Below are 27,300 nucleotides of genomic sequence, written 5' to 3'. Positions count from 1 at the left end.
AGCTAAGAACAGTTTGCACGATTAGATCGATTAACGAAACGGATTAATATTGATCGAATGAATGAAATGCTTCACAAGTGGTTGTATTTTCTCTCGTTTACAATTGTGTGTCATCGCTCTCATCCCTATCAGTATATTTATATCTTCTCGTCCTTGACTCCGTTGCAACGTTGTTAGGATCTCTCCCGAAGATCTCGCCTCACTAGTTCCAATCCTCGTAAGTCGTAACCACCCCGCGATCTTCTCTGCCGTTAGACCCATAATGCATTGCTTCCAGCGCGTCGGCCCACCTAGCCAATATGCTTAACTCCTCTTGTTAGGCCTAAATCGTTGGGCCTTGATTGAGCGGAAACCCAACACCAACAAATATATTTTTTTTGCATTGTCGTTCTGAAGTTAAATGTACTACTTTGCATTAATCAACGATTGATCTTTGATGTTTAGTGTAAACAGTTAACGCGTTGCAATGAAACTCTAATGTCATATTTGATATATGTTAATTGACTTGGTGAAAACGTGATTGATCATAGATAAATGTAGAGTTTACACAGCTTTTTAGCTTCTTCTTTATGTGTTTTAATTGTGTTGTAAACTGAACATTGATAGAAAATAAATAATTCTATGTGATATTCGAATCATCTAATATGTACTTTTTAATTGGTTTCGTTGAAGTGGAACATATTGTGATCCACTATAAACTTGATATACGTTTCCACAACTTTTTTGCACACAAAAAATGTGGAGATCGATCGAGATCCATATTGTTAGAAAAAAATAGACTAAATAGTTATATAAACACTTAAACAGTGGTGGGAAGTAAATAAAACCAAGGGGAAAAATATATTGACTTTGAACGATCCAAATAAATGGATAGTAACGTAGAAGAGTTCATAATAGCAAGCAAAACCCAAACAAAATAATAATAATTAAGTTCAAAAAAGAGACATAATCACGAAATCAAGAAGAGCAATTCTAGATTGAGACACTGTTAGGGATCCCTTTCCCAGTAAGCCCACCTTCTCTTGTGTAATCCGTAGTATTCGGGTATAACAGAGTGTACGGTATGTTAACCGGTCCGGTCCTGTTCTTGAACCTCTTGTCATTGTTTCTCCTTATGATATTGTTCTCTATCAGCTCCAGTTCTTTCCCAAACCGTTTAAACGCCTCTAAAGCCTCATCATCAGCCGTCCAATTCGGTGATTCTCTCTGCCCTAAGTAGACCTCGTCCGTTGAATGCTGAGACAAGGTCTCTATGATTGAAATCCCAAGAAGAGTCTGTAACTGCGGCGTGATCGTCTTCAAGAACGCTACGTCAGTGTCTTCTGCCAGCTCAGTGTACTCAACGGTACCTGGCTCTGGCATAAACCGGCGGCTGACCGTAGGCCGGTTAGGGAGAAACCCAGCGTAAGGATACTGTCCGAAATTGACTGCTGCGTGAAGAGCAGAAGCGATCCAAATGATGATCGTGCAGGATTCGATGAGGTCGTCACGGGTTTGCATCGATGGCCACCATGATTCGTGTTGTTTGTCGCCGTGGCCTTTGGTTCGGAGCTCGGTCCACCATGACTGGATCTCTATATCGGTTTGGACGGTTTTGTCGTCCTTGTAATAGAATGAGCAGTACTCTGTGACCCAAGTTTTGATCGCTGACCAAATCTCTAAACCGTCAACCGCATAAGGGTAATCCTCGATCAAAATTGAAATTACAGCCATAAACATTGGCACCAAAAATTGAAATTCACCTTGTTGCTTAGAGTTGGACTCTCTGATTTTTTTTATTTTTTATTTTGCTTCATTACACCTTAATATATATTGTCTTTAAAAAAAAAAAAAAGAGAAATGGTCACGCCTTTAACCTGTTATCAGAATACATGAGAATTGAAATTTTTATAGAATTTTTTTTTTTCGAGTCTTACCAGTTACATCCTTTGCATTTTATAATCCTACAGGTTTTTTCTTGTTTGGAAGAAGCTGTTTCCTTTTAAATCTGCATTCCCGCATTTAACCTAAAATCCAATTCTATATATGAATTTTCAGACTTCCCTGGTTTAGACTCTCCTACTTAGGCTTCTCCAACTATGTTAACTTGAAATTTTACACAAAATATATAGTAGTTATCAGTTTACTTAAGTAAGATTTAACAAAGAATAAGTAATTATAAACCAAATGATGAAAGAAATGTTAACATAACACACAAAAAGAAAATATTAATTACAAAAAAGTGATACACAACTAAAAAAAAAGGTAAACAACGATGATGGTATCATATTGGGTATACAGTGGATTATTTATAGTGCTTGAAGTCGGCTACTTAAGTTTTTTTTAGGTTTGATAAAAAGGAATCTAGAATATCTTGATTGTGAAGTTTTAAATGACACAATTTTTTTGCCGTAAAAAAAATAAAATAAAAAATGATACATGCATCTTTTTAAGATTGAAAAATATTTAGGCCGAAATTTATGATGTAACTAATTTAAAAAATATTTATAAGATTTGAATATTTGATATTTGTTTGTTATTAAAGAAATTATATCATCGCAATTTCGTCTCTCAAGTACATTCATTACTATCTTTGCATATTGAATGCCTTTTTCTTAAGTCAAGGAAAATACTTATCTTCTTCACATAGACTCCTAGCTCTAGTCTTCTATACCTACTTCATAAAACGATGTGGTTATATGTAAAACATACAAAGTTTATGTTATTATCAACAACATACATTGATCAAATTATGAATTTTTTTTTTCTGTTTGTCAAAACCGTATGTTATAAAGCTAAGGAAATTGTGCATATTTTTTCATTGAAAATATTTCATATTTCATTAACAAAAAAAAATAATATTATTTCATATCTTATATATTGGCAATAGGTACAATTTGGTACTAATATGAAGTTATGAAATTGACACATGAATAGTTGACCATCCTACTTATAGTTTGCCATCATGATCGGCAGCTTTCAGCTGCCTTTCTATATTTAGTTTCACTAGATGGATTATACATACATCATTTTTATGACAATATACGTATACTAGCTGTATTATTTTATCCCCATTTTTAAAATATGTAAAGAGTATAGACAATATTTCTATTTTTGTTTCTTCATAAACAAAGAAACCTCCTTAATGTAATATTCTGCATATCCACAAAACTCTATATCTATGTGGATAGATACTATGTATTTGCATTCAAGCACAAAATACTAAAATATAAACCAGTGTTCAAAGGGCTAACTTTATAATTAAACAACTAAATTCCAATTTCTTCATTACTGTTAAGATGGTACTGTAAAAAATGAACAATTAACCATCAACAAAAAAAACCAATCTTACTGACATTACTCCCTAAAGTTTATAATCCCGTCAAACTATCATCAGGTCCAAAACCCCAGAAAATATTCAACAATCTTCATATTTCCTATATCCACAAAACTACTAATCAATGGATACCTACCGAACGAGAATGTGTTTCCAATACAATCCAAAAAAACTAACACCAAAACACCCTGAAGACAATACTAACTGTTCCTAATCCACAATCCTCAAAGTTAATGGATAACAAATCCCAAAATTAGTGTATCCACACTACAGCACACAACGGGTTCGTCACTCTCATGGCAACGGGTTCATACAACTTGCTCAGTTGTGCTCAGTCTCTTTGCATTTCCCACACCGATTCAGTTTTCCTTTACCTACACCATTTTCTTGCAGTTCCAAATAACAAATCCCTCAAATAAAGTTACCCTATCAAATAAAGTAACTTGTAAGAATGCCACAAAACACTTTAAAGATACAATAATTTACAGGACATTCTCCCATAGAAAGGATCCTTGACTCCTTTGGACGTCCAGATGGCCTACGAGCCTTTGGAGGGTACAAGACATGATTCTTGATTTCAATTGGTATGCAACATCACTAAGCTCTGGATTTATTACCCCTTCATACATAGCTCTCCAAAACTCTTTCTTGTAAAAGTCCCCAACCAATGTACCATATGGGATACATTCTCTAACTTTTCAAAAAACCATGTCCAAGCCTCATCGTTCTCACTGTCTACAACTGCAAAAGCAAGAGGGAAAACCTGGAAATTTGCATCTTGCCCACTAGCTATAAGAAGCACACCATTATACTTCCCGTTAAGATGAGTCTCATCCACAACAATAACATGCCTCAACTTCCTAAAACCTTCAATTGACGCCCCAAATGACAAAAACATATACAAAAACCTTTCTCTTCCATTTTCGAGGACTTCAGTTTTTAAATCGGTAATAGTCCTTGGATTAGCTTCTTTTAAGACATGCAAATATGCAGGCAGATCCTCGAAAGATTCATCATCCAAACCAAATATCCCCTCCAAAGCCTTTCCCTTCACTCTCCAACACTTTTTGTACGATGCAGCCACCCTAAGATCCTCAGGAACCATCTGCTGGAGATCCAATGGGGCTGGCCCTTTTGTCAGATCACTGTTCGCCTTGAAGACAACTGCAATCACCCTAGAGGTTGCTTTTTTCAAATAGTTTTTCCTCGTCTCTATGCGGCATTTGTCTTCAAGATTAGCTTTCCTAATCTCATTGTATCCTGACTCTTTCATTTCACATGCTAGAACCCTCCAGTCACACCTCTCACCAGAACAACTTACTATAAATGAATCTTTCTTCGTTGTTGTTTGCGTGAAATGAAACATGTTCTTAATAGCATATATCGCTAGAGCAATCTGACAATCCTCTTTGTTTGCAAAAAACTTCCCTTTATATATCCATTTACCATCATCCTCAAAGTCAAGATCGGGTATTTTTTCCCTCTCATACTCTGTGTCGTCAAACAAAGGAGGAATCTCAAACTCCTCATCTTCTAGCTTCCTACTGTCAACAGCAGGGACACAGAATGCTCCGGACCGGACTGAACGTGATAAAGGCTTAGTGAACGAATCTGCAAGCTGATCAATAGTAGAAATATGAACGACACAGAATGCTCCGGACTGAACTTGATCTCGTATGAAATGATAATCTAAACCAATGTGCTTCATCCGTGAGTGAAAAAAAGGATTGGCACACAAGTAGGTTGCACCTACATTATCACAATAAATGACTGGTACAATTGGTAAACAGATGCCCAATTCCTGAAGAAGAGAACAAATCCATTAATTTCAGCTGAAGTGTTAGCAACCGCCCTATACTCTGCTTCTGTCGAGGAACGAGCAACCCCCTTCTGCTTCTTGGAAGACCACAAGACGGGATGATGTCCAAGATACACAAGATAACCATTGGTAGAGGTATAATCATCTTTGTCACCAGCCTAGTCTGCATCAGAGAAAGACTTTAAAGAAACCTTGTTACCTTTGCACAAAAAGATGCCATGATGAATTGTGCCTGCTAAGTACCGAAGCAAACATTTCACAGCTTGCCAATGATCTGTCGTTGGAGCATGCATATATTAGGACAGTCGGTTCAACGCATAGGACAGGTCTGGTCGCGTGAAGGCTAAATATTGCAAGCTACCCACAATACCTCTATACTCCGTCGGATCTGACTATCGGGTGCCAAAATACCAAGTGAGAGTCGGAGAGGATACGATTGGTGTGGAGACAGGTTTCGACGCAAGCATATTCGTTCGAGTGAGAAGATCAATAATATATTTGCGTTGACTCAGGTTAAGGCCAGAAGGGACACGCCGAGCTTCAATGCCGAGGAAATAATAGAGATCCTCAGGATCTTTAAAAGAGAACCGTTGAGCCAAAGCATCAAGAGTGTTGCTGAGAAAACATTATAATTGCCCGTAATAAGAATGTCATCGACATAAATCATAATATAGAGAATGGAGGAACCAGACCGCATGATATATAGAGATGTGTCAGAGACCGAGTTATGGAAACCAACACTAACCAAGTAATTTCGCAGCTCACTATACCAAGCCCTTGGAGCCTACTTGACACCATAGAGAGCACGATGAAGATGACACACATGGTTAGGTTTATCCTGGTCAACAAAACCGGGTGGCTGTATTTCCTCCGTTAAGGTGTCCTACAAGAAAGCATTGTTCACATCTAATTGGTGTATTGGCCAGTCGCGATCAACCACTCAACCTAGAACAATATGTATGGTAGTAGACTTGATTACCGGACTTTTTGTACCCCTTCTCAACAAGTCGTGCTTTGAACCGATTGATGCTCTGACAAAATTGAATTTCTTTGTAAATATACAACGACAACAAATGACTGTGGTACCTGCAGGTGGTTGAGAAACCAAATCCCATGTGTGGTAACCACTTTGAGCATTTAATTCGGAGCCCATTACGCCCCTCCACCGCTTATCCTTTAGAGCATGTTGAACGGTTCGCGGTTCTGGCTCAGAGTGAGGTAAGAGAGATGCAGCATATAAATATTTTGGGTTTTGTTTGGTGATAACAACACAACACCAAAAACAGAGTTTTTGGTTCCCTCCCAAAACGACGCCACTTCAAGAAAGGAAGAGATAAGTTTGTCCAAGCCCAATAAGACTGAGAACACTCAAATTCAGTCAAAGAAGCCCAGCAAGCCTTCTTTATCTTCTTCAACGGTCACCCTGCATAAAGACAAAACCAGAAGCAGAGTCGAGGACAGTACGGAGGCAATTAAGTTGTCGAATCGATTCTCAACCCTCGATCCTTCCTCATTAATCTTTTACCGACATCAACCTTGGCAGACTCGATGTCACCATTTGAGAAGCTGCACAAAAGGAAACCTGTCTATACATCTTTAAGAACCTTTGGTTGTGCTTGTTTCCCAACCTTGCGAGACTATGCTTCCACTAAGATGGATCCAAAATCTTTGCAATGCGTTTTTCTGGGTTACAATGAGAAATATAAAGGCTATCGCTGCCTATATCCTCCTACTGGCCGAGTTTACCTTAGTAGACATGTGATTTTTGATGAAGCTGCTTTCCCATTTTCAACCCTCTATAAAAGTTTTCACCCAGTGAATACAACACCACTACGCTCGGCCTGGTATAAAAGTTTTCCACAGTCTGAAGAGGTTGTAAACACTGATCCTGTTTCTGCAACACCACTAGTTTCTTCTGCAGTTAGTCCTTCTCAAGCAAAGAACAATGGTGTTTTACCAGTTGAGTCTACAGCAAATGTCTCTGATACACTTGTGACTGAGGAATGTTCTGGGCGTACGACAGGCTTTGACCCTGCTTCTATAGGCGACAGCGTTCCTCAGTCCCAAGACAGTATCACCACGACATCAACTACTGAAACTACTGCTGAAGAAACTGTCCTGCAAGCAGAAACTAACAACACTCATCCGATGATTACAAGAGCAAAAGATGGTATTCGTAAGCCAAATCCAAGGTATGTTTTTTTGTCGCACAATGTCTCCTATCCGGAACCCAAAACAGTTTACATGAAGCAGACAACAGGATTCATTGACAAGGAAAAACCAGATCATGTGTGCCTTCTTCACAAGTCACTCTATGGTTTAAAGCAATCTCCTAGAGCATGGTTTGATAAGTTCAGCTCCTTCCTCTTGGAATTTGGTTTTATTTGCAGCTTGTGGGATCCATCTCTATTTGTCTACTCTCGCAACAATAACCTGATATTTTTGTTGCTATACGTTGATGACATGGTCATCACAGGAAATAACTCCCAGACTCTCACCTTTCTACTAGCAGAACTCAACAAGCAGTTTCGCATGAAGGACCTAGGACGAGCTCATTACTTCCTCGGGATACAGCTTCAGTATTTTTCTAGTGGTATGTTCATGTCTCAACAAAAGTATGCTGAGGACCTTTTGGTGGCTGCTCAAATGGAGAATTGCTCACCAATGCCAACACCACTTCCTCTTGAGCTTGATAAAGTACCAGATCAGGAAGAAGAGTTCTCGGAGCCAACCTACTTCAGGAGTTTGGCGGGAAAACTGCAATACTTGACCTTAACTAGGCCAGACATTCAGTTCGCTGGAAACTATGTGTGTCAGAAAATGCACAAGCCGACCATTTCAGACTTTCATTTACTCAAACGTATCTTGCGATACATAAAGGGTACAATCACAATGGGAATCACTTACATCAGAAATGGTGACTCCACTATCAGCGCATATAGCGACAGTGACTTTGATGATGAAAATGCACTAACAGCCTATAGTGATAGCGATTATGCTAATTGCAAAGCTACGAGAAGGTCTGTTGGAGGTTACTGCACGTTCATGGGTCCAAACATTATATCTTGGTCATCAAAGAAGCAGCCGACAGTTTCAAAAAGCTCTACTGAAGCAGAGTACAGGAGCATGTCTGAAACTGCATCAGAAATAAAATGGATGAGTTCTGTTCTTCATGATCTCGGTGTTCCATTACACACGACACCCGAGTTGTATTGTGACAACCTCTCAGCGGTCTATTTAACGGCGAATCCTGCTTTTCATGCTCGCACAAAACACTTCGACATTGATCACCATTATGTCCGGGAACGAGTGGCTTTGAAAACTTTAACAGTGAGACATATTCGGAGTCACCTGCAGACAGCTGATATCTTCACAAAATCACTTCCTGCAGATGCCTTTGCAAGGTTACGGCTCAAACTTGGCGTTGGCTTACCGCCTACACAAAGTTTGCGGGGGGATGATAACAACACAACACCAAAAACAGAGTTTTTGGTTCCCTCCCAAAACGACGCCACTTCACTAAAGGAAGAGATAAGTTTGTCCAAGCCCAATAAGACTGAGAACACTCAAATTCAGTCAAAGAAGCCCAGCAAGCCTTCTTTATCTTCTTCAACGGTCACCCTGCATAAAGACAAAACCAGAAGCAGAGTCGAGGACAGTACGGAGGCAATCAAGTTGTCGAATCGATTCTCAACCCTCGATCCTTCCTGTTCAAGCTGATCTCGACATCTGGCAGAACTCTCGAGATCCTTCTAGAAATCTTCTAGGGTTTATAGTTTGAGAATAAATAAAGTTGTAAGCCACTCTTGTTGTCAAGCATAATGAAAATCTAAAAGCTTCATTCTTGAAATATCTCTTTTACTTTAATTTGGTAACACCAGCCTTGGCGCAAGTGGAGATGGAGTGAGTGTTGGAAAGAATAGCCGCAGGAGGCGGTGGGAGGGATGCCGCAAAAGACGAGGATGACGGGGAAGCAAGATTTGGATTGGAGGTAGAAGACGATGTGTGGGTGTGAGTAGAGTTGGTGTGGGCTGAATTTGTGTGGGCCGTATTAGTGGTGGATTGGGAAGATGGACTATTTTGGTCATTATGGATTGTGTTGGAGTTAGATGGACTTTGTGGATGCTGGGCCGAGGGTTGCGACCCATTTTTAGAAGGAGCAGTAGGCTCAGTGGATTTAGAAGAAGACAAAAGAGAGGAAAAAGGTAATACCTGAGATGCTATGGAGAGGGGCGATGGCTGTGCCAGTGAGGATGAATCAAAGAGGTGAAGAACCAAACTCGAGGAATCCAACACAACACGACGAGCAATATGAGTGGGATAAAAAGGCGATGGCTGTGGCGGGGACTCTGTGACATGAGACGCCGAGGAGGGAGCCATAGAGAAGGGAAAAGTCATCTCATCAAATTGAACATGGCGAGACACATAGATGCGGCCTGTCGGAGCATGAAGACATAGATATGTACTCTGCGATGTCGAGTACCCCAAGAATATACACTAAAGAGATCGATCGTCCAGCTTATGACGACTGAAGGTCTCAACCATGGATAATAAGAACATCCAAACACACAGAGCTTTGCATAATTAGGAGCCTGGCCAAACAAATTCTGAAACGGAGAGTCCATGTGTAGAACTGGTGAAGGAAGGCAATTGATCAAGTATGTAGCAGTAACAAAAGCATATGACCAGTAGGTTTTGGGAACAGATGCATGAGTCAAGAGGGTGAGACCAGTTTCGAAGATATGATGGTGCTTCCGCTCAGAGATGCCATTGTGTTCTGGGGTATGCGGCGGCAAGGTAAGATGCGATATACCGTGTTCATCAAAGTAGGCTCTCAACGCAATAAATTCGCCACCATTATCAGAATAAAAGGTACCGATTTTGGTCTGAAACTTGTTTTCTACCAGGTTTTTGAAAGCAATAAAAGTGGATTGGACTTGCGATTTTTGTTTTAAAGGATAAAGCCAGGTATAGCGGGTGAAATGATCAACCAAGAGGAGATAATATTTGTAGTTATCATGAGAGAGAATGTGAGAGCTCCACACATCAAAATATATATACTCAAGGGGCCTGAATGATTGAATGGTGGATTTGTAAAAAGGGAAATTGTGACTTTTATTAATAAGCAGTCTGAACAAGACAGAAGCGGTTGAGAAGAATGAGAAACAGGAAGTGAAAACCGAGAAATAACAGAATTTAAAATTGCAGGAGATGGATGGCCTAACCGGAAATGCCTAGAGGAATGAGTAGTCTTAGACGAGGAGGTCGTAAGCAGAGCTGCAGCAGGAGACACTGAAGTTGGTCACTCATACTGCTCTTGTCTAGCTCTATTGTGGATTAACGGAGACCCGGGCTGAGATCCTTCACCTGAAAGGTAGATGGAAAGAATTGCACCGAGACTTGATTATTATATCATAGTCGATAAACATATATGAGACTCTTGTGGATATTAGGGACACATAAAACATTATGCAAGTGTAAGGGAGGAGAAAGAGTACGGAAAGAACTTGAACCAGTGTGGGTTATAGGAATCGTGGACCCATCAACAATAAGAACATCATCACCACCATCGTATAACTATGGAAGGGTCAGATTGTGAAGATCAGACGTGATGTGATGTGTTGCGCCACTGTCAAGAATCCAAGTAGTGGCAGAGGAAGAGGAGGAACCAACAACGAGATTAGCCCGAGGCTGCCACGGAGTGAAAGGAGAGGAATGCTGAGGAGACGCCGTCTACTGATAGCGTTGGAGGTGTGGACATTGTTTGGCACTATGACCTTGGACCCCACAGATTTGGCATTTACCAAGATATGGTCGAGACTAACGGTTGTCAGAACGAGAGAGACATGGTTGCCAGGAGTGAGAGCGATTAGTGTTGCTGTGAAGATTGTTGTTATTGCGATGGTTGTCAGATCTATTGTGAGACGGACAGTTGTTGTTGTTGTTGTTGTTGCGGTACGAGACAGCGTTGGCAGTAATAGGTGTTAAAGCTGCATAGCTTATGGCGAGGAGCTTGCCTTCATGGTTGAGAAGAGATTCATGAATCTCAGTGAGAGAGGGAGTTGTATCTTTGGCTTTGATCTGATCCACCACATGTTTATTTTCATTTGGTAGGTTGTGAAGAACATGTTCCACCTGTTCATCATGCTCCATCGGTTTACCAAGGAGAGCAAGCTGGTCAAAATGAGCAATGAAACCATGCATATAGTCATCAATCGACTTGTATCCCTTCTTCATCTGTGTGGGCAGAGTGTGGATCTGACGGAGATAACCGGGGCTGGGACTTGCGTAGGTTACACGAAAAGTATCCCAGATCTGAGTAGCAGTAGTGGCACGACATACCAAGAACTGAATCGATGCAGAAATGACACCTAAAACAGCACTGTAAATAAGCTTGTGTAGGCGCTTCCAATGAATGTGATCTGGATGTCAGAGAGAAAACCATCATTAGTGGTGACCGTCGGAGGAGGCTTTGGTTTGGAACCATCAAGAAAGCCAGCAAAGTTCATAACCATCAAAGATGGTTATGAACTTGATGACTGCAAAGGAGGTAATTTGTGTTGGTGAGTTTGGTGATGTTGCTCATGTTAACATTGAGCGGAGTTTGAATGTTGACGACAAGATCTTCGTTGGTAGCAGCCACTGGAAAAAATGATTTGGTTGTGTGTGTGTGTTTTTTATTATTTTAAATATGGATCGGTGGCTCTGATACCATATAGGAGTTTGTAGAAGTAATGAAACTCAAGAAATGTAGGTATTGATAGCAAAAAAGCATAGTGCAGTTTTTGTAAGTGTTATAATTTGTTTTTTAGTATTCTATAACAACTAAACAACGCTATAAAAAAAATCACTAAGCGGGAAACTAAAATAACATATTCCACCAATATTTTCACCAAAATATTCACTTCGGCGCCAACACTTTGAAAAAAAGAACACAATAACCTGTCTTTTTACATTGGTTATATGGAGACACAAAGAAAAAAAAAAATTAGACCGACTAAGAAAAAAAGAAGAGAACAGCTCTCGGGCAACCATTGCTATCAATACAAAGAGGATGAGCTAGGGTATTACAATGTCATCAATGAGAGAATATACTAGTATACATAACTGGAACCGTAATATATGCAGTCAGTGTATGATTGATATGGTGATATCCTAATACTACTTTGCATAAATCAATATAACTGATATATAATTCTATCCAACAACATTGAAATGTAAATTTCGTTGAATACATTTTGCGTGGATGCTTCAATGCATATTTTTTTTAACCACCATATTATTAATTGGGAAGACATGGTTCAAATTTTGCTTTTGCAAGAACATGTTACTGTATAAATCGATAGAAAAATGTTTAACCCCATAACGCTTATTAACATATAATCTCTTCCTCTCACATCAATACTTTTCAAAGTTCCTCTCTTCTCCGAAGTGATCTTCCGACAAGAAAAAATATGAATCTCAAGTCGTTCAGGAGTGACCATGGAACCCTTCATTCTATGATTGGAACCGATTTTAACGAGCTCACTATCGCTGCTAAGAACCTAGCTAGCCACACCTTCACGCTCACTGGTTTACGCTTTGGTACCTCTGTCCTCGAATGGGTTGCTTCTATCGCCGCCATATATTTGGTGTTGGACCAAACCAATTGGAAGACGAATATGCTCACATCGCTTCTCATTCGTTATATCATCTTCACTGCTCCTTCCTTGATCTTTGGTATTTTCAGAGGAGAAATCGGTAAATGGATTGCGTTCGTAGCTGCTATTGTACAACTCTTCTTTCCTAAACAGGCCCAAGAGTACTTGGAATTACCAGTGGCTTTGGTTCTGATCGCCCTGGTGGCACCAAATTTAATTGCCGGCACATTCAAAGACAGTTAGATTGGTTTAGCCATTTGCTTAGGGATTGGATGTTGAAAATGCAAGAGCATTAATACAAAGTAGCACACAAGGATTCAAAAATTTCTCTTTTGATTTATTAGAAAATAAGTTTTACAAGGTTTCTCCTTAACTCTATTTTCTAACTCTCTCTCAAGTTCTTAGATCACAACTTTGATCTAAGAAAATTTCAAAACCTTTTAGCCCTCTTTGAATCTTCAAGCTATTTTTTCTTAAGGCTTAAGATTCAACTACTAGGATTTCTCAATCTATGAAGGGCTGATCTTCTCTCAAGATCCAGCACCCTATTGATACTAATTGGACCTAACCATACAACAGGCTAATTCCCAATTCTAAAACTTCCTTTTATCTCCATAAAGAGATTCTTGAAGGTGAAAGGAGATAATGTGAAAAAATCTGCGAACACTATCTCCGGATCATTTTGACCAATAAACGGCATACGAATACTCCCAAACTGAACATCAATATAGTTCTGACCAGAGGATGCAACAGTAGCTTGTTCAACCGTAATAGGTGGAACATAAAAACTAGGAAATTCAGGAAACTTATCAGCATACGCCTTTCCAGTGCGACCATCTTTCCGGTAAGCGACAGGCTTGATATATACTTCAGATTCAGTTGTCTCCGGCTTCTTCTGATGTATGAGAACCTTAAAAATAGTTCTTGGAAAGACCAACCAGCGAGAATCACATTTCTGAATTGTAGACAATTCAATCACTTGATCATACACCATATTGCCAAAATCAAAAGGAATCCCTTTGAAGATCTTGTAGACAAGTCTAGCCCGTTTCTCAGACACATGATTCCTATGGGATGAAGGTATCCAATTAAAGCTTGAGATGTTGAACAAAGCCCCAAAAGTGGCTGGCAAGTCCCTGGGATTCAAGTCCTGCCACTGGATGTCATCTTCTCCACTCAATGTTTCAGCAATTTTTCTAGGCTAAGTAGATCAACAACTACATCAGCTTGTTTTTCTGCTTCAGTCAAAGGAGGCTGATGAGAACCTCTGTTAATAGCAGCTGAAGAAAAATCATAAGAATGACCACAAATCACTACTTCTACTCCATCAGTGGAAACCTTAACAGGAAGATTAACATAGAACTCAACAATTACTTCTTTCACATAACATGCTAACCCTTCTACACTAGCTGATATACCCATCCTTTTGATCAAATCTAGATAACCCCATTTATCCTTACCATTAAGATCCACAAGGCATTCTTTTGTAATTCCTCTAGAGACAAAAGTTGTATACCTTGTTTGAGCCACATATGATACAAATACCTTCGAATCAAAGTTCGATTTTGATTTTGTTCGAGTTGAGCTTGATTCCCTTGTTTTCTAGCCTTCTTTGGTGGTGCAAGACCAAGATTCTTGTGAATTCTCTTCTTCCTAGCCATCCGCTCTATTTGCTCTTGAACCAAAATTTCTGTAGGCTCAATTTCTTCTTCCGAAAATTCAAGTGTCGGTTCCTTCCCCTTTCTTAAACAAATCCCAGACTTACGTCTTGATCAGTTGTAATCTCGATTTCACTCTCCGACTCGTCCAGCTCCACTTCTTCTGATTTCTCCAGATCTTTATCACACGCTGTCCCAAACGACTCTTCATCCTTGTCTAGATCATTTTATGCTGAAGAAGAATCCTCTGAGTATGGAACCAGACCTGGTGCATGCTCAATTTCTACAATTTCTTCATCAATTAGTTGCGGTTGGTTTTTGTCCCCATCGGCTTGAACTTCTGATCTATTCTTCCTTGAAATCACCCCTCTGTGAGTTGCTCTCACCATCGTCATGAATCACAACTTCTCTTCTCAAATTTTTCTCGGCAAGCGTAGTTTTTTTTTATAAGGGTTTTCTCGAATCTCTTCCTCTTCTTCTTAACCGAGAATTCATTTTTTTTTTAAATTAAAACAACCTTTTCTTTTAAAAAAATCACAGCCCAAGCCCATATCCTTCTGATCCAACAAAAAATACACAATTCTGACCCCTTTTAAAAAAAACCTTCTTAAGTTTTTTGAGTCAATCTCTGTACCACAAAAGTACAATCATACTTCACAGACTCCAATCAGATTCCTCAGAGCCACAAATCTCTGAAAATCCAGTGCTTTTGTGAACAAGTCAACTAACTGCATCTCAGTTGACAAATGATCAATCTGGACTTGCTTGTTTTCTACAAATTCTCTAATAAAATGATGCCTCACATCCAGGCCGGCTCAACTTTTCCTGGGACCTTGTGCCCAATTTTTATTTTTTCCACAAAACGAAGGTTCTAATTGCAAGTTTCAAACTTTAGGACCCTAAATTACAAAATATCTAAAATATAGGGCCTGAAACCTTAAAGAAAAAATTAAAAAATTCAGGAGACATGATGCAAAAGCACCGCCTGCACTCTAAGATGCTTTGTTCTAGAATGCTGCACAGGATTTTTAAAAAGATCAATAACACTTTTGTTGTCACAATAGACTTGTAGAATTCCTTAACCCATACTGTAATCTGCAGACATTTGTTTCATCCAAAGTAATTGTGTACAACAGCTTCCCATAACAATATATTCTGATTCAGCTGTTGACAATGATGCAGAATTTTGTTTCTTACTTAACCAAGAGATTAAGTTATTTCCTAGAAAGAAACAACCCCCACTAGTACTCTTTCGATCATCCATACTTCCAGCATAGTCTGCATCATAATATCCTACTAACTTTGAATTTGACCCTTTTGACAATCAAAGACCAAGATCAATTGTTCCCTTGACATACTTAATGATTCTCCTCACGGCTTCTAAATGGGACTGCTTTGGTTTTGCTTGATATCTTGCACAAACTTTTATAGTGAAGCATAGATCAGGTCATCTTTATAATGTGATATCCATATCTTGACCTTTCTCATATTTTTATAACTTCTTCGATGTACTCATAGGCGTTACTGCTTCTTTGCATTTGTCTAACTTAAACTTTGACAGCATCTTTCTCACATATGTACTTTGTGACAAATATCCCTTCATCAGTTTGAGTGATCTGTAAACCCAGAAAATACTTCAATTCTCCAACTAAACTCATCTCAAACTCTTGAGACATATTTTCCACAAACTTGTTCACCAAATCTTGCGATGTGCTTCCAAAAATGATATCATCCACATAAATTTGTACAACCATGATATTCTGCTCTATTGTCAATACAAACATAGTCTTGTCCACATTTTCTAGTTCATAACCTTGTTGTAGTAAGAAGTTAGTCAGCCTTTCATACCATGTCCTTGGAGCTTGTTTCAGACCATATAAAGTTTTCTTTAGGCTATACACATAACTTGGATTTCTTAGATCTTCAAATCCTTTAGGCTGTTCCACATATACCTCCTCTTGCATAATTCCATTTAAGAAGGTACTTTTAACATCCATTTGGTACACCTTGAAATTCAATATGCATGTCATTCCTAGGAAAAACCGTATTGATTCAAGTCTTGCTACTGGAGCAAAGGTTTCCTCAAAATCAATACCTTCTATCTGTGTATACCCTTGAGCCACAAATCTTGCCTTGTTCCGAACCACCGTTCCCATTTTCATCAGTTTTGTTCTTCAAAATCCATTTTGTTCCAATCACATTTACATTGATAGGTTGATGAACTAGTTCCCATACCTCGTTTCCCTCAAACTGCTATAACTTTTTTTCTATTGCTATAATCCATGAATTATCATTGGGAGCCTCATCATGATTTTTTGGTTCAAAGAATGAAACAAAACACTCAAACTGAATTTTTTTCCTAACTTACAAAGTTGCTTTCCATCTTCTTGAAATCAATCTTAACACCTCAAGTTTTCATACCATCTTTAAGATCTCCTATAAAATCAGATGCTGAGTAATTTTTATGAATTTTCTGTAAAGGTTCTTGACTTTTTACTACTTCTTCTTCAGTTCTATCGTTAGCTTCCGATTCTTCTATTTCACGTGTAGCCAGCTCCTCTGAATCACTGTCAGATTCACATCATTTCTATTGGTTAAAGGAATAATCATCAAACACCACATTGAATGATTCCACTATGGTGCCCAAGATCTTGTTGTAAATTCTGAAGGTTGTACTACTTTGAATAACCAAGAAATTTTCCTTCATCACTTTTAGAATCAAACTTTCCGAGATAATCTTTGTCGTTTAGAATATAACATTTGCATCCAAACACATGAAAATAACTTAGATTTGGAACTTTTCCCTTCCAAAGCTCGTAAGAGGTCTTGGTTGAATTTTTTCTCACATAAACTCGGTTTATGATGTAGCAAGCAGTTTTTAGCGCTTCTGCCCAGAATTTTTGTGATATATGATTTCCATGAATCATTGCACGAGCCATTTCTTATAAGGTTCTATTCTTCCTCTCAACTACTCTGTTTTGCTGAGATGTCCTTTGAGAAGAAAACTGATGTGAAATTCCATGATTCTCAGAAAACACTCTCATTGTTTCGTTATGAAATTCTCGACCATGATCACTTCGTATCTTCTTGATACCTCCTTTCTCATTAATAAGTTGCAAAGCCCAAATCCTGAAGCTCTCCATGGCGTCTAATTTCTCATGAATAAACCTAACCCATGTATATCTTGAGTAGTCATCAACTAGAACAAAAGCATATTTCTTCCCAGCTAAACCTTATGTTTGCATTGGCCCCATCAAGTCCATATGAACTAAATCTAGAACATCCTTAGATTGTACATCAGAAACCTTCTTGTGTTGAATCTTTACTTGCTTTCCTTGATTACATGGTCCACACACCACTCGATTAATTCCTTTAATATGAAGCACTCCTCGCACTATCTCACTGTTGACTAGTGTAGTTAAATTTCTGACATTCATATGTCCAGGCCTTGGATGCCATAAATTAAGATCATCTCGTGTTGAACAACACACATCTGAATTGTTATCCCACATATAACAATTTTTTCCAAATCGTCTACCTCTTAGTACAACATCCTTCTTTTCAGTAACAACTTTGGAGTCAACTTTGGTAAACGACACTGTTAGCCTTTCATCACACAGTTGACTACACTTATCAAATTTGTTTTCAACCCTTGAACTAGATAGACATTCATTAGTTTAGGCAAGGTAGTGTCATCTGTTCTTCCTTTTCCTTGAATATCTCCATGATCTCCATCTCCAATAGTAACTTTTCCACCTCTGATTCTTCTGAAGTCTTGTAGATAATTCTGCGTGCATGTAATATGACGTGAGCAGCCACTATCAAAGTACCAAGGACTCAGTGTCAGGTTCTTCTGTAATTAATGCCATGTTGCATCTGAAGTTTACACCTGTAATAAACTTTGTAGCTCCTTTTGACATAGTTTGATATAGGTCAAACTTCTTTATCCAAATCTGATTTCAAACTCCATTCCAGAAGAACTTGCCTTGACGCTTGAGTCTCTGAATTTTTTCCCAATACTTTTAATAGAAAACTCTGATGTGTCCATACTTCCCATAGTAATAACATCTGCTTGTTCTATTTTGTTGATTTGCTACTGAGTCTGTTAATGGAATGTTCAGCCCTCCTAACACAAATTTAGTTTATCCTGTATTAATTGTTGTTCGATCATCAAATCCAAAGCCTCTATGAGTCTTCTCTGTTCTTCCATAGCTTAGAATCTCATCCAATTGCTTAGTCCCAGCAAACATGTGAATCTTCTTATGTTGATGCTCAAGCTCTGTTTGTAGCTTTTCCGATTTTTCCTTCTCTGCATTTAAGTTTTTCTCTAGTTCTTCACATCGTTTAGCCAAGTTAAGTTTTTCCTTAATTAACGACACACTCCCTTGGCTAAGTTTCTTCTCATATTCTAACTCATCCTGAAAAATTTTAACTAAACTAGCAAGACGAAGCTTCTCCTCTACAAGTTCATGATTATCTTTTCCAAGACTGATGAGAGCGTTTCGAACCTCACTATAGCTTTCTATAAACTCCTCTTCAGGTTCTTCTTCAAAATCCGAGATTTCTTCCCCATCTACAAACTCCGTAATACCTAGGTAGGCTACAAAGTTCAGAATCTCTTCTTCATTGTCTTCCTCGGTATCTTCTTCCAGACTGATCAGAGATTTCTCCTTTCGACTTACACACTCTTCTTGATTGTGTCCTAAACCTTTGCACACAGAGCATTTGTTTTCTCGTCTTCTGACTGTAGGACATTCCCGAAATAACTGTCCATAGCCTTTGCACTTGTGGCACTTTATCTCTGCTTTCCTTGTGATTTTGCTTTCTTTTCCAGATTATTATGTATGGTATGAATTTTTTCTGACTTTGTCCTTGTTCTACTCTCTTTAGTACACGTTCAAACTTGTGAACCAACAAGCTAAATGGATCATCATCTTCTATCTTGTCTTTGTTCTCACAGACTGACAAAGCGACACCTTTAATATTTTTGACTCCTCCCAACTCCATCTCATTAGCCTGTAGCATCCTTACTACTTCTGCAAAACTTAAATCCTCTATTTTGTTTGATACACACAGCACAGTTTTGTAAGCCATGAATTTTGTTAGTAAGCAGCAAAGAAACTTTTTAACCAACTTCTGATCTTTGTATTTCTTTCCTAGGGTTATAGCTTCCTGAGCCAAGGTGCTTATTTTAAAGCTGAAAATCAGATATTGATTCATGTTCTTCCATTCTCAAGTTTTCAAAACGAGACGCCAACATGTCTTTTCTATAACTCTGAACCTTTATAGTGCCCTCATTTTGAATTTGAAGAATATCCCATGCTTCTTTTTCTATCTCACACCCCTAAATCAATTCAAATTGTTTTCTTTCTACGTTGTAGTGGATAGTTGTAAGAGCTCGTGAACTGTACTTTGAATTCTTCTTCTCGTCTTTAGTTCAATCTTCCTCGGCATAGCTATCCTTGTTCCCTCTTCATCCTTGATCACTGGTTCTTCCTACTTCACAAGAACAGTCTTCCAGGCAAGCCGATCTATACCACCGATTATAGATTTCATACTCGATTTTCAAAAGCCATAGTTCCCATCGTCCAGAATGACCTTGTTGTTGTTGAGAAGATCATCGTAGCTCTCCATCTTTTCCACAGGATCTCACCCGTATTAAATCCTTACAAGTGTAAGATCTGATACCAATTGAAAACGCAAGAGCTATGCGGTTTGGATCTTTAATACAAAGTAACACACAAGGATTCAAAAAACTCTCTTTTGATTTAATAGAAAATAAGTTTTACAAGGTTTCTCCTTAACTATATTTTCTAACTCTCTCTCTCTCTCTCAAGTTCTTAGATTACAACTTTGATGTAAGAAACTTTCAAAACCCTTTAGCCTTCTTTGAATCTTCACGTTATTCTTTCTTAAGGCTTAAGATTCAACTGCTAGGATTTATCAATCTATGAAGTGCTGATCTTCTTTCAAGACCCAACATCCTATTTATACTAATTGGACCTAGCCATACAACAAGTTAATTCCCAATCCTAAATAAACTAAGAATTGTAAATTTCCTTTTTCTTTATAGATTAGGAAATTAACAATCTTTGTAAAACTTATTTTCTTTCTCCATAAAGAGATTCTTGAAGGTGATAATAAACGATTGATCATGTTTAATGTAATAAACGATTGATCTTGATGTTTAATGTAAACAGTTAACGCATTGCAATGAAAACTCTAATGTCATATTTGATATATATTAATGAACAAATTACTCAGATGTTATAGAAAAGTAGGAATATTGCTGGTATATTATAGATTTTCTAAAACTTACTCATATATTTAGTGCTTTGGGTGTAATTACAATTAACACCCTGGGCTAATTTTTCATTTTTAATTCTGAAAATATTAAAAAAATACACATCAGCAAACGATTCCACGTCATTATTGACAGTAAACGTCTGCTTTATATTACTTCACAGCTGAGTTATAATACTTAAGGAAAAACGAAAGGTCTCATAAATTCATATGACGGCTGCGTTATAATGCTTGGTGGCTGACTTATAACAAAACATAAAGGAAAAGTGAACGTCTGATTTATATTACTTCACGGCTGAGCTATAATACTTAAAGGAAACCGAAAGGTTTCGTAGATTCATATAACGGCCGAGTTATAATGCTTTGTGGCTGACTTATACCAAAAAATAAAAGTAAATAGCTGAAATTTATTACTTCACGGCTGAGTTATAATACTTAAGGAAAAACGAAAGGTCTCTTAGATTCATATGATGGCTGAGTTATAATGCTTGGTGGCTGACTTATAACAAGAAATAAACTTAAAGTAAACGGCTGATTTATATTACTTCACAGCTGAGTTATAATACTTAAGAGAAAACGAAAAGTCTCGTAGATTTATATGACGGCTGAGTTATAATGCTTTGTGGCTGACTTATTAGCCGTTTCATCCTTCCTCTTGATCCGTCCTTACCACTAATTTTGATAGATTCTTTTGCCAAAAACTCCACACAGAGACGTAGCTGATCAATTTTCCATATTCCCAAAAAACATTGCAAATCTCGATCATTGGAGACATAAACTGATGGAGTACATGCGACATATGTTTTAGAGCCTTGTTCGAGAACATGTAGCTCAACTTTAGCTGATGACTTAATGCGTTCAATCTGTAGTCATCGAGAACAAGCTTCACATGCTTGTTTCCGCATCTATCTACACAACTCTACACCCTCTATCGTTGGTGTTAAATACATATTTGTGTTTCTTTACCCAATTATCGGAAATAACAATTACCAGAACTGGATTCATGAAAGAAAATGAAGAAAATGAGGAAAATTAATCAGTGAAGAACAAGGTGAAGAACAATGTAAAAAACATGTAAATCATTCACTTTTGAACCATGTATAGAACAAGAGTCGCAAAAAATACGTTTCGTATTTCCTTAGAAGATGATGACATGGAACGATGACATGGATGATGTATCTGAAGTGGCAAGTCAGCCACCAAATGAACATGTAAATCAGTCTTCAAACAAAATTATAAGTCAGCCGCAACATGAATACTATTACAGTAATTAAAAACTAATAAACGGCTGCCAAACTCAGCCGCTTAATGTCATAACTCAACTGAAAATCTGTAGTTCAGCCGTATCGTTTAATAAGTCGGCCGTAACTAAATGATATTCTAGTAATTAATCTTTTGCTACTAAGTCAGCCGTAAAATGGCCGAGTTTTCCGATAAGTCAGCTTGTGACGGCTGAGTTATAGTACTTAACCATAACTCAGCTGTAACAACATCTCATAAGTCAGCCAGCCGGAGAAAGTTAATTCAGCCGTGTCAAAGTATTAACTCAGCCAATTTTTTGACAACTCAACCATCGGGTAAAAACTCAGCCGTAATTACAAGCTGAGTTATGCTCATAACTCAGTCATTTTCTCATTACTCAGCCATATTTTATTAAATCACCCGTAACTACATGCTGAGTTATAATCGTAAGTCAGCTGTTTTCTCATAACTCAACCATTTTCCATAAATCAGCCGCAACATACTGTAACTCAGCCATCATTACCGCTGTAACGCTTTACGGCTGAGTTATTTAATACACATCAGCAATTTCTGACGTGGCAATGACATTTTTAGTAATTAAGTTTTTTCCGGTTAAATAAAACAAGGGCACCCTGGATAGAAAAAATACCCGAAATATGATAGTAATATTACCTAAAATGTATAATATCTGAGTAAATTTCACTATATTAATTGACATAACTTGGTGAAAACGTGATTGATCATCGATAAATGTTAAGTTTACACAGTTTTTTTAGCTTCCTTTTTATTTAGGAATTCGGAGTGATATGTGTTTTAATTATGTGGTAAACTTAACATTGATAGAAAATAATTAATTCTATGTGATATTCGAATCATCTAATATGTACTCTTTAATTAGTTTCGTTGTAGTGGAACATATGGTGATCCACTATAAACTTGATATACATTTCCACAACTTTTTTATATACTACTAGCACATAAAATATGTGGAGATAAACACTTTAACAGTGGTGGGTAGTAAATAAAAGTATAAAACCAAGGGGAACAATATATTGACTTTGAACGACCATGTGAATCATATGAATAATGGATAGTAACGTAGAAGAATTCATAATAGCAAGCAGAACCCAAAAAAATAATAAATGTTAATTGACATAAATTGGTGAAAACGTGATTGATGATAGATAAATGTTGAATTTACACAGCTTTTTAGCTTCTTCTTTATTTAGGACTTCAAAGTGATCATGATATGTGTTTTAATTCTGTGATAAACTGAACACTAATAGAAAATAAATAATTCTGTGCGATCCACTATAAACTTGATATACGTTTCCACAACTTTTTTATATACTACTAGCACACAAAAAATGTGGAGATCGAGCGAGATCCATATTGTTAGAAAAAAATAGACTAAACAGTTATATAAACACTTAAACAGTGGTGGGAAGTAAATAAAACCAAGGGGAAAAATATATTGACTTTGAACGATCCAAATAAATGGATAGTAACGTAGAAGAGTTCATAATAGCAAGCAAAACCCAAACAAAATAATAATAATAAAGTTCAAAAAAGAGACATAATCACGAAATCAAGAAGAGCAATTCTAGATTGAGACACTGTTAGGGATCCCTTTCCCAGTAAGCCCACCTTCTCTTGTGTAATCCGTAGTATTCGGGTATAACAGAGTGTACGGTATGTTAACCGGTCCGGTCCTGTTCTTGAACCTCTTGTCATTGTTTCTCCTTATGATATTGTTCTCTATCAGCTCCAGTTCTTTCCCAAACCGTTTAAACGCCTCTAAAGCCTCATCATCAGCCGTCCAATTCGGTGATTCTCTCTGCCCTAAGTAGACCTCGTCCGTTGAATGCTGAGACAAGGTCTCTATGATTGAAATCCCAAGAAGAGTCTGTAACTGCGGCGTGATCGTCTTCAAGAACGCTACGTCAGTGTCTTCTGCCAGCTCAGTGTACTCAACGGTACCTGGCTCTGGCATAAACCGGCGGCTGACCGTAGGCCGGTTAGGGAGAAACCCAGCGTAAGGATACTGTCCGAAATTGACTGCTGCGTGAAGAGCAGAAGCGATCCAAATGATGATCGTGCAGGATTCGATGAGGTCGTCACGGGTTTGCATCGATGGCCACCATGATTCGTGTTGTTTGTCGCCGTGGCCTTTGGTTCGGAGCTCGGTCCACCATGACTGGATCTCTATATCGGTTTGGACGGTTTTGTCGTCCTTGTAATAGAATGAGCAGTACTCTGTGACCCAAGTTTTGATCGCTGACCAAATCTCTAAACCGTCAACCGCATAAGGGTAATCCTCGATCAAAAGCTTAACACCATTTTTGCTATTAGGATCTTCCACGGCAACTCCTCTGCGGAAACAAAGCAATTTAAGGTTACGTGTCCCACAAGACTCTAGGTTTACTTGTGACTCAAGAACTGTGTAGAAAAACACTTGATGCGTTACCTTTTGACGAGATCTTTGGGGAGAGCTTGATCGGTGAAAACCCAATTCTTGTACATTGAAGAAGACAGTTCCATGGCGTATCGACCCGGGAACACCGTTATCTCCAGAATCCCGTCTGAGTTTATGAGGACATGTCGCGCCAATGCATTGATGTTCATCGTGTCACGGAAATGAGGATGTAGAAGCTTATAGATCGGATGGACCACACTGAGTTGCCTATTCGACGCTATTATAAACGGTTCAATCACCGCATGCGTCTGCAACCTGCAAAAACCATAAACGAACCGATTACATCAAACCGAAAATCAAATCTTTCTAGCTAGTCCACAACGTTGTCAACATTAATTTACCAATGGCTTATAAGCTGGTGATAACCGGAATCATTAACCGCCGCGTAAGCCTTTGCAAGCTGCCAAACCGATGCCTCTACCCCCGTCTCTGCTGGTGTAAAAACTTTGCTCACGGATCCATGTGGTTCGCCTTGTGGGTGTGGAAGACTCAGCTCTATGGCGAGAGGCTTCAGTGTTCCGTCATCTTGAAGCAACAGAAGGGTTCGAGTCGCGTAGGTTTTAGTATTTGTTGTGTTTATCCGCGTCACGAAAGGCATTATTGCATCGTGGTGATCCAATATGTATAGCTTATTCTGTTCCAAAGCCTTTTTTTATACACAACAACACAAAACCAACTGCAGTTAGCTACAAATGGCTATAAATCTGTTACTTGTCAAACAAGAAAACTATATTATACTTACTTCTTGGACATTGAGGCCGTTCATGTACGCTTCTATGTGCTCTTCGCGTATCGAGCTATCGTGATTTCCATACTTTGCAGAGTCCAGATTGCTCTTTGGTGGAAACTCCTGCATTATTGTATATCCAAATTATTTAGTAATCAAGCGAGATCAATCGATGAATTTCAATTATTCCAAAGAAGAAGTTGAATGATAAGATTAAGACCTGGAGACGACTAATCACCACTGGATTGAGACCAGCCAGCATTTCCCTGGCAAACTCTTCATCGGTTCTCCAAGCAGACCTACTCTCTGTAACAATATAGGATCACTGTATGTCAAAATCTATAAAAAAAAGTTTAGGTCTAAATCGACTATCTAACTGTTTATACGTTACCTTTGAGAATGTCAGGCAATGGAAACTTCAAGAACCCGCGTTCTCCGCCATTACGAATGAGCTCTCTAAAAATTTCCCATGGAATAATGTCACGGAGCTTAGAAATGGTGTGACCATTGGCAAGCTTAATACCACCGTCATAAAGGTGAAAAACATCTCCAAAGGAGTCAAACTCATTGATGGTCTTGTTGCAAACAGAGGCGATCTCAGGGACGAGCACTTGAGTCACCGCGTTGAGTGCGTAAACTAGGACGTCAGAGAACTTCACATGACTAAACCGCTCATCCCGTGGCACGTATATGTTTAGGTTGAGCAAAGCCAGCTTGCTCTCGGACTTAGGGTCTGATCAAACAATGACGTATATATCAAGTAACCATTGAGTTTTGCAATGTATAAATGATTTCAAAAGATTGAGTTGACTAACCGGATTTATTGGGTTTACGACCGGTTTTTCCACGACGGGGATAAGGAAGCTCAGGTGAACCACCGAGAACCGGACGGACTGAGTTAGGACCTTTCTCCGGAGCACCTAAGTCGTTGTAATAAGCGTAGTCGTAAACTCTGTCCCATTCTTTGAGTTCTCCTCCTTTCTCATTACCTCTTAGATTCATTAGCTCTTCTTCTCTTAGCTCTTTCAGTAGCTCCGGCGTCTTACTTGGAAGATATGCCTTTTTTTTAGTTTAAATGAAGCAAAAAAAAAAATTAAAAAGTTAGTACTTCCAGGTCAATTTTGTGTATTATATTATGACTTGCCCACTTGTCCCAATTCGTTTTAGCGAGTTACCTTGTTTGAGAAGAAAACGCGGTCGGAACGGTATCGGTGACTCGGGTAGATCCAAGAATTGCATATGAAATGTATCGGACCGCCTTCGCTTTCCGGGAAGCCGCGGAGGGTGAGTGACTTAAGGTAGAATTGGCTATGGTGGTGGTTCTTGATCACAAACGCAGCCGGTGGTCCCATTGACTCGTCCCAGTCAAACGTGACTCCGAACGTGGTTTCCTCAGCGGTTACTGACGTTTTTATTTTTGTTACCCAATTCTCCAGGTGTGCTGCTTTCCCAAGTCTACCTCTCTTCTCATTGGCTGATACATAATATCCAAAATATTATTTTATTTAAAGTAAAACACAGAAACTTAGGTTTATAAGAAGAATGAAACTACTATAGTGACTACTAATCCTAGTTTACTCTCAAATTTGGTTGATTTAAGAAAAAACAGAGTTATAAAAGATGGAAACTTTAGTGATGAAATGGAAAAAAAGAGGATAACTTTTAAGATGTGGATCTGAATGCAAATTGTAAACGGGTCGGGTAAAAGAAAGAATGAATACCCGGGCCGGGTTGGAGAGAGCTGATAAGGTGAAGAGAGACGCGACGACCAAGAAGTTCATGGATTCGATCAAGAAGAGAAGCCATGACGTCTTTGAAATCAAGAAGGTTCTTCTTCATCACAACCACTTCTCCTTCTATCTTCATCGTCTTAGTCTTCTTGGGGTATGATACGAAGATAATAGAGAGAGATGTGTGAGATTATAAAAGAATGTTCTTCTTTTTCGCATATTACACAAATCTGATGTGATACTCTATTTATATTGAATCTAGACTGAACACCAAGGGTTTTAGTTTCTACGTTCTTTTTCTACAATAAATTACTTATCCAATTTCAGTAAAAGCTTTTCCTCAAAACTACACCAAGTACTATGTGGGATTGACATTAATATCCACCTTG

General features: G+C 38.4%; 3 protein-coding genes and 1 long non-coding RNA gene across 4 annotated transcripts; 1 reads left to right on the top strand and 3 right to left on the bottom strand.

The window, feature by feature from the left end:
- LOC104748430 (linoleate 9S-lipoxygenase 5, chloroplastic-like) lies at positions 973 to 1,713 on the bottom strand. Its single transcript, XM_010470073.1, has one exon. It carries the CDS (start codon positions 1,711 to 1,713, stop codon positions 973 to 975), a length of 741 nt encoding a protein of 246 aa, XP_010468375.1.
- LOC109129222 lies at positions 4,959 to 6,348 on the bottom strand. Its single transcript, XR_002035410.1, has 3 exons — positions 6,115 to 6,348; positions 5,881 to 6,018; positions 4,959 to 5,750 (listed from the first exon to the last, which is right to left on the bottom strand). It is a non-coding gene; the product is annotated as an uncharacterized LOC109129222 (long non-coding RNA).
- On the top strand, positions 12,550 to 13,033 carry LOC104746692 (cold-regulated 413 plasma membrane protein 1-like). The gene has a single exon (XM_019236858.1). The coding sequence runs from the start codon at positions 12,590 to 12,592 to the stop codon at positions 13,016 to 13,018; it is 429 nt and encodes a 142-aa protein (XP_019092403.1). The 5' UTR covers positions 12,550 to 12,589; the 3' UTR covers positions 13,019 to 13,033.
- LOC104746690 (linoleate 9S-lipoxygenase 5, chloroplastic-like) lies at positions 23,582 to 27,057 on the bottom strand. The gene is made up of 9 exons (XM_019236916.1): positions 26,903 to 27,057; positions 26,357 to 26,655; positions 25,997 to 26,240; positions 25,573 to 25,914; positions 25,402 to 25,487; positions 25,197 to 25,304; positions 24,796 to 25,100; positions 24,446 to 24,709; positions 23,582 to 24,350 (listed from the first exon to the last, which is right to left on the bottom strand). Exons 1-9 carry the CDS (start codon positions 27,045 to 27,047, stop codon positions 23,582 to 23,584), a joined length of 2,562 nt encoding a protein of 853 aa, XP_019092461.1. The 5' UTR covers positions 27,048 to 27,057.

The sequence above is a fragment of the Camelina sativa genome, chromosome 15 (genome assembly GCF_000633955.1).
Source record: "Camelina sativa cultivar DH55 chromosome 15, Cs, whole genome shotgun sequence".
Taxonomy (NCBI): domain Eukaryota; kingdom Viridiplantae; phylum Streptophyta; class Magnoliopsida; order Brassicales; family Brassicaceae; genus Camelina; species Camelina sativa.
This window is presented reverse-complemented; position numbering and strand designations above follow the sequence as displayed.